This window comes from Erythranthe guttata, chromosome 8, assembly GCF_056151865.1.
Source record: "Erythranthe guttata isolate IM_541 chromosome 8, IM_541, whole genome shotgun sequence".
Taxonomy (NCBI): Eukaryota; Viridiplantae; Streptophyta; class Magnoliopsida; order Lamiales; family Phrymaceae; genus Erythranthe; species Erythranthe guttata.
Window position 1 is genome coordinate 22,926,599 of NC_142540.1, and position 7,728 is coordinate 22,934,326.

A 7,728-nucleotide genomic window follows, 5' to 3' on the forward strand; every position below is an offset into this window, starting at 1 on the left:
TTTACCCTTTTAATAATTATAAATAGGGAAATTTCACTGTGCCCCATGTACTTTGGCTCGGTATCATTTTACCCCCTTCTATTTTTGATTGCATCGATTTGCTCTCCTGCACTTGAAAAATTATCTCAATGTGGCCATTGCTGTTAGTTGTCAGTCATTTGACGTTAACACCGTTTAGTCTAAGCTCTGAAATTACAAAAACGCCACCCAATCTCAGTTTAAATAATCATTAAAAACAATATATATATATATATATATATATATATATATATAATCGAAACAACGAGAAAATATAGTCCACAGCGACAACCACAATGTATTTTTTATTTTGTATTTTTTTTAATAATTATTTAAACTTGGAGGAGTGAGTGATTTTTTTGTAATTTTCAGCCTTAGACCAAACGGTGTGTTAAGGTCAAAGATCTAAAAACTAACGACAAGTGCCACATTGAGATAATTTTTTAAGTGCAAGGAGTAAATCGATGCAATCAATAGTAGAAGGGGATAAAGTGATATTGAACCAAAGTACAAGGTGGGAAAGTGGAATTTACCCTGATAAATATAATTAAGAAAAAATGGAAATAAAGTATGCGTTGGGCTTAAGTTAGTAGATTGGACTTTAAATTATGACGGCCTGACCCGATCCGGTACACGTAATACAAAAATATATATAACTGAAGTTTTGCTTCACCGATTCATCAAAAAAATAAAGAGTTTATACCTTGTGGTCTGTGGATTTCTCAGGGCAATACAATATATCTGTACAATTGAAAAGGTTTTTGTCCAAAGATTCAACCTTTATGGGAGGCAAGCGGCGTCCGAATTGAATCGAAATTTAATTTAATCGAATCGAATCGAAATTTAATTGAAAAGGTTTTTGTCCAAAGATTCAACCTTTATGGGAGGCAAGCGCGTCCGAATCGGATCGAAATTTCAACTCAAGAAGGTGAGATTTCAAACAAGCTTCTGCTTCTGCTTTTGTTTTTTTTTTTTTTTTTTTTCATTTTTTTTATATCGATAAAAAGCTGAAAGATCAAGGCTTTCTTTATGGACACATGTGATTAATAGAAAGCCAAAAAATCAAGGCTATTAATTTTTATTCAAAATTAGCTTTTTTGGTTATTGGTAATTAGTTTTGTGTGTAGCAATTAAAAGGCTTTTGGGATAAAATCAACAGAGGGGGTTTAATTTAATTTAATTTAATTTAATAAGGTTGTGATTTAAGTGTTTATGGTTTGGGTTTGGGTTTGTGTTTCTGTTTCGGTTTCGGTTTCGGATTGGGATTGGGTTTGGGTTTCGGTTTCGGTTTAGCATTAGAAGTAGAAGATTTAGTACCATACTTGCAACTTTGCTCTTGCTTATTATTTTGTTTGATACTTTGCTAACATATACTTTTGTGCCTGTATTATCTCTTGTTTGTATGACTGACAGTGTGCTGAGAGAGAGTTCGATCGGCTAAGTGATTTGCCGGACGGCATTCTTGTCGATATACTCTCTCTCCTATCACTAAAGGAATCTGCGCGTACTAGTGTTCTCTCTTCTCGTTGGATAAACTTATGGAAACACATCCCCTCTCTCAATTTCGACGCTCAAACTACTTTGGATCAGATCAAAAAACGACCCGAGGTTTATAGCGAGTTACTCAAAAGTGAGGGATGCAAGTACGCGGACTGGGTCAACTCTGTTCTCCAATCACACAAATCGCCAACCTTAAAACAATTCAGAATCTGTTTTACACTAGACAAAAAATCCGAGGAGTCGATCACTCGGTGGCTTCAATTCGCATTTGCCAGACGAGTTCAGAGCTTGGAATTGAACCTTGGATTTTTTCTCAGTTGGTTCGATTATTATAGTTTCCCCAAAGAAGTAATTTCTTCGCCTAAATTGGTTCACAACTTCAAGTCCGTCAAGGAATTGTCATTTAAAAATGTTCATTTCACCGGTGGAGAAGTCGAGTTCTTTATGCGTAACTGCCCGTTACTTGAGCGATTTGTTGTCCATCAATCTGCTTATGTATCGGAAATTGAAGTTTGTGGTCCATCGCTCAGGTTAAAACACTTGGAAATAGTAAATTGCTATGTTTTGAAATCGCTTAAAGTTTCTGCGCCAAATCTTACTTCACTTAGGGTTACAATATCCCAATCTCGCTTTGACGGGCTCTGGCTTAAGCATGTCCCAATGCTAGTTGAGCTAACTGTTACTTGTAGTGATTACGGTATGTCTGTGAAACAGTTAATTTCTGCACTATCTCGCTGTGTTTATCGGTTGGAGGTTCTTTGCTTGATGTTGTTAGGTACTGAAGAGGTTAGTTAGACGAAACTGTATCTGTTACTTTTCTCCGATATAATTTATATTAAATATTAAATTCTCTTCTTATTTGTGATTGATTTTGCAGGAAACGGATGAGCTCTATAAGTTCCCTCAAATGCCTAAACTGAAGAAGTTGGTCATAGAATATACCGGAGAAAGATGTAATAAAAGTCTTGTTAGACTGACTTCACTGCTAAGGGCATCTCCTCACTTGGAGGAATTTGTTTTGAAGGTAATCATTATGTTCTTCTCATTGAAAAATTATTCACATGTTATCTGAAGTTGACCATGTTTATTTTTATATATATCTTTTTTGAATTAAGACCAATAATTCATAGTTTTTTTTTTTTTTTCTCGGCTTGTGTAGTATTTCTGTTATAAACTTCAGGGGGAAGACAGAGAAGTGAAAGAGCCTATGAGTTCTCCTCACCATCACCTTAAAGTGTTCGAGTTTGGTGGGTATTATTGTCGCAACACTGACGTTGAATTACTTAGCTACATGTTGAAGAATTGTGTCGTGCTTGAGAAAATAATAATTGATTGCTCTAGGAAATGCCCCGACCCTGAGGAATTAGACTTAGACGCGGAACAAACTGCGAGGAATAATGCAAAGCAACGACTTGAACCACGAGTACCTCAACACGTTGAATTGGTTATTCTTTAACTTAAAACTTTGTAAGAATTGAGTTTTTGACTATCCGTTTTGTTGTGTTTATGAGTTTTAAACCAAAATTTTAAACTAATTCAGTATTGAACTATTTGCTTTGTTGTATTTATGAGTTCTCTGGAATTACTTGCAAGTATGATAGGTTTGATTCATTGGATTTATTTATCTATTCTTGGCTTTCTTCATCTCTCTCTCTCTCTCTCTCTCTCTCTCTCTGACTTGTAGTATTGGGTTGCATGTTTCCTATTTACGACATGTTCCTATTTGCCATATTTACATGTTTCAATTTTTAGCAGCTGTTATTTTTAGCAATTATATTGGGTTACAACAACTTGCATGAAATTTTGATGTACTTATGGTTTTTTTTTTTTTTTTTTTTTTTATTTTATTTAAAGTGATTATTTTTTTGAGTTGCAATGGATTTTCTCATTTCTAAAAGATGAACTTTTCTTAACCCTTTTTAACCATGTTTTTTATAATAACTAGATTTTCGGTAACGACAATGTTCTTGGTGCAACGAAACTTTCCCAACGTTACCAAAATGAGTTCTTGTAACGAATGTTATTATTCGTTACAATAAATTTGTTCTTGTGACAAACAATGGATTTGCTACAATTGTTTTATGGGTCCATTACAAATAAGTTCATCATGGCATACTTATTCATAGAGGGATCTAGAAAAAAAAGAAAATTTACAAAATAATCTACACATTGTACACAGATGTGTAAAAGACTAAAATACCCCCTCACATTTTAATATGCTTAAATTTCATCATTTATTTTAATTTAACCTCAATTTGATCCAAAATTTTACAAATTGTTCAATTTTGACCAAAAACTCAATTTTTTGTACAATTACGTTCGTCGCCGCCGGTGACCGCCGTAGTAAGGTTAGCGGCGGTGTGGTGATGATGGGGAGACAGATTTAGGGTTTTTTTGGTAGATCGGGTGGAGAAAAGCGCGGATAGAAAAAATCGAGCAGACTAGACCCTTAACCGACTACGTTTTTTGGTAGTCGATTAAGTTAATCGACTATATGCTTCGGAAGTCGATTAAGGTAATCGACTACGCTTTGGTAGTCGATTAAAGTGTTAAATCGATTGTTTTGGTAGTCGATTTTGGTTACTCGACTTCATTTTTCAATTCATTTTTGTATATTGATTCCCATTTGTATAAATCAATTACAATTTATGTATATTATTTATTTTATAAAAAATGTTGATTTTCGTTTTTATGTAGTTTTGTTTTTTATTTATTTTTAGTAGTCGGTTTCTTAATTGACTATGAAGCTTCATAGTCGATTAATATACCTGGTAGAGGGAAATAAAAAAGTAAAAAAACGAAAAAAGAAAAAAAAAATTAAAGAAATAATAGAAAAAAATGATTGAAGATGAGGCAGGGGCATAATTGAAAAACTAGTTGGCTAAAATTAGGAGGGGATTTTTCTTTAATGGTACAAAATAGTTTGAGTCTCTCCCCACTAAAAGAAGTATTTGTAGGGTTATATAAAAGAAAACTCTATAAATAAAGGCAAACTTAATGTATATGCGAGGAATAATGCAAAGCAACAACTTGAACCACGAATACCTCAACACGTTGAATTGGTTATTCTTTAACTAATTGAGTATTGAACTATTTGCTTGATATGTCTACTGGCCCAGCCCAATAGACCCATATTTACTGGGCCACATGCCCAATTTAATAGCTATTTCTACGGAAGTCCAATCACATCCGAATAAGGTTGAGCCCGATAAATTGATCTCGACCCAATCAATAAAGTATAAATACAAAGTTCGTTTAATGAAGGTACGCTATTATTATTCAATCAATTCTTCTATTCGAATTCTCTCTACAATTACCGACTATCCGCACGTCTGACTTGAGCGTCGGAGGGGTTTCCGCCGGATCGACCCTCGGCCTAGTTCACGTGTTCTTTGTTCGCAGGTATCTCAGGGCCATCTAGCACGTGAGCAGTGATCCACTTGGCTCTCCCAGCTCCCTCGATCTCAACTACTTAAGGTGATCTATTTTTAGCATCATCATTGCTTATGAGTTCTCTTATTGGATTGAATTGAGTATTTAACTATTTGCTTATGAGTTCTCTTTTTGGATTGTGGGAATTACTTGTAATTTATCGTTCTCACGAATTTTTTTTAGGTTTGATTCATTGAATTTATTTGTCATGCTATTCTTGGCTTTCTTCATGTGTTTTGTCTATCTCTCTCTTGTAGTTTAAAGGGAGAAAAACCCACTCCAAATTTTAGTCACCATTTTTTTCATTTATGTCCCTCCACCTTATACACTATCACCCATGACCCAATTTTGGCAACAAATATTCTAAAGACACTTATTTTTTACCTTCCGACATTTATAAATGTCATGTTAGGACATTTATTATTAAATATTAACTGTTTGTACAAGAAAGTCAACAAATACTACAAGGGATCTCCCATGGTAAACCAATGAGATCGAATATCATGTGTAACTACTCATTCTAGTGCTCTAACACTACAAACTCAGAAAAGTTAGATGTAGCTCCCATCACTATCCTGGATAGCATCTACGATAATATTGATCATCTGAAGTAGCCAAGCAACCTGCATGTACAAGAACATACATTATTTAGTAACAAAAAATTAATTAGTAATGAGAATGAATAACTCAAAAATTTTGTAGTAGGATGAAAATCAAATAGAAGTGAATAATCTGAAAAGAAAAAAAAAATCATTTGGGGAAAATTATTTACTAAAGTAATGGGGTACTTATGTTGAAGAATAATTCAAAGTTTGAATAAGTCATTTTTAGTTAGTTTGTTAGTGCCGTAATTTTCTATTTTTAATTAGTCAAATTCAGTCCTATTCTTTAGCTAGTTGAGTAGTGGTTTGTTAGCATCTTTGCTGATTTAGTAGGGGATAAGTTTTTTCTTTGCTCTATAAATAATGAAGTACAATGTACTGTTTTTATTCATCAAATAATAGAGAACAACTCTTCTGCATATTCTTGTTTTTCGTAGTAGCTTTATGCTTCTTTTTCCCAACAATTTTGGTATCTAGAGCAAGGTTGAGAGAGTGAGTAGAGAGGATACATCTCGTGAGTGGAGTGAAACACTTGAGAGAAAAAAAGAGTGGAGTGAAACACTTGAGAGAAAAAAAGAGTCGAGTGAAACACTTGAGAGGAAAACCTATGGCTAACGGCAATGCGATGGGTGCGGCACAACCTCTAATTCCCATATTCAAGGGGGAATGCTACGAATTTTGGAGTATCCGTATGAGAACTTTACTCAAATCTCAAGATCTTTGGGACTTGGTGGAAAAGGGATTTGCTGATCCCGATAAAGAAACAAGATTGAAGGAAAACAAGAAGAAGGATTCCAAGACGTTGGTGATAATCCAACAGGTTGTCCATGATAGCGTCTTCTCCCGAATTGCAGCGGCGACGACATCACGGCAGGCCTGGTCTATTCTGCAGAAAGAGTTCCAAGGTGACTCAAAAGTGATCGTTGTGAGATTGCAATCACTTCGACGCTATTTCGAAACTTTGATCATGAAAAGTGGAGAGTCGGTTGCTGATTTTTTGTCTAGAGCAACGGCAATAGTCAGTCAAATGCGATCCTATGGAGAGAAGATTGTCGATCAAACGATCGTCGAAAAGGTGTTGAGGAGTTTAACTCCAAAGTTTGATCACGTCGTGGCTGCGATAGAAGAATCGAAAGATTTGTCGGTTTACTCTTTCGATGAATTAATGGGTTCATTGCAAGCACACGAGGATAGAATCAATCGTTCACTTGAAAAAAATGAAGAAAAGGCATTCCAAGTGAAGGCCCCTACCACAAAGAATGGCTGGAATGAGAACTCAGCAACCAAGGGCCGTGGTAGAGGAGGATTTCGTGGTCGCGGTCGAGGTAATGGAAGAGGCAGAGGTCGTTCGGACGGGCAACGGCAATTCAATGAACAAAGGAACAACAAGAGCAATGTTCAATGTCATCATTGCCACAAATTTGGGCATATACAAGCTGATTGTTGGTACAAAGACCAGCAACTCAACTTTGCGGCAGAAAACGGAGAAGAAGGGAAGCTTTTTATGGCTCATTGTAAGGCTAACAATCAGCCAAGCAATATATGGTTCGTCGATAGCGGGTGTTCGAATCATATGACCGGCACCAAATCCATATTTACGGAGCTTGACGAGACATAGAGAAAGAAAGTTCAACTTGGCAATGGAGACGAATTGCAAGCTGAAGGGAAAGGCACAGTAGGCATTGAAACCTCCGATGGTAACATAAAGCTTATGCATAATGTCCAATTTGTTCCTGATTTAGGATACAATTTGCTGAGTGTTGGGAAATTAATGGTTGGTGGATATTCATTATTATTTGATGATTATTCATGTGTTATCAAAGACAAGAAATCAGGCCATACACTGATTAATATCCAGATGACTCAAAACAATATGTTCCCATTGGAAGTTGGCATGGTGGGAAATTTTGCTCTTGCTGCTGGTGGAAAAGATGACTCAAAGCTTTGGCATTTACGCTACGGGCATCTCAATATGAAGGGTCTAAAATTACTGACCGAAAAAGGTATGGTTTTTGGATTACCGAAAATTGGTTCGATCGAACTTTGTGAAGCATGTATTTACGGGAAACAAACTAGAAAATCTTTTCCTGTTGGAAAGGCTTGGAGAGCTACAAAGTGTCTTGAATTAATACATGCTGATTTATGTGGTCCTATGCGTACTATATCACTTGGTGGG

General features: G+C 35.6%; 1 protein-coding gene across 1 annotated transcript; it reads left to right on the plus strand.

Annotated features, from left to right (window-relative positions):
• The first annotated feature begins 701 nt into the window (after positions 1-701).
• On the plus strand, positions 702-3,146 carry LOC148768860 (F-box/LRR-repeat protein At3g26922-like). The gene is made up of 4 exons (XM_088822416.1): positions 702-946; positions 1,432-2,304; positions 2,396-2,542; positions 2,678-3,146. Exons 1-4 carry the CDS (start codon positions 899-901, stop codon positions 2,972-2,974), a joined length of 1,365 nt encoding a protein of 454 aa, XP_088678542.1. The 5' UTR covers positions 702-898; the 3' UTR covers positions 2,975-3,146.
• Positions 3,147-7,728: the final 4,582 nt, after the last annotated feature.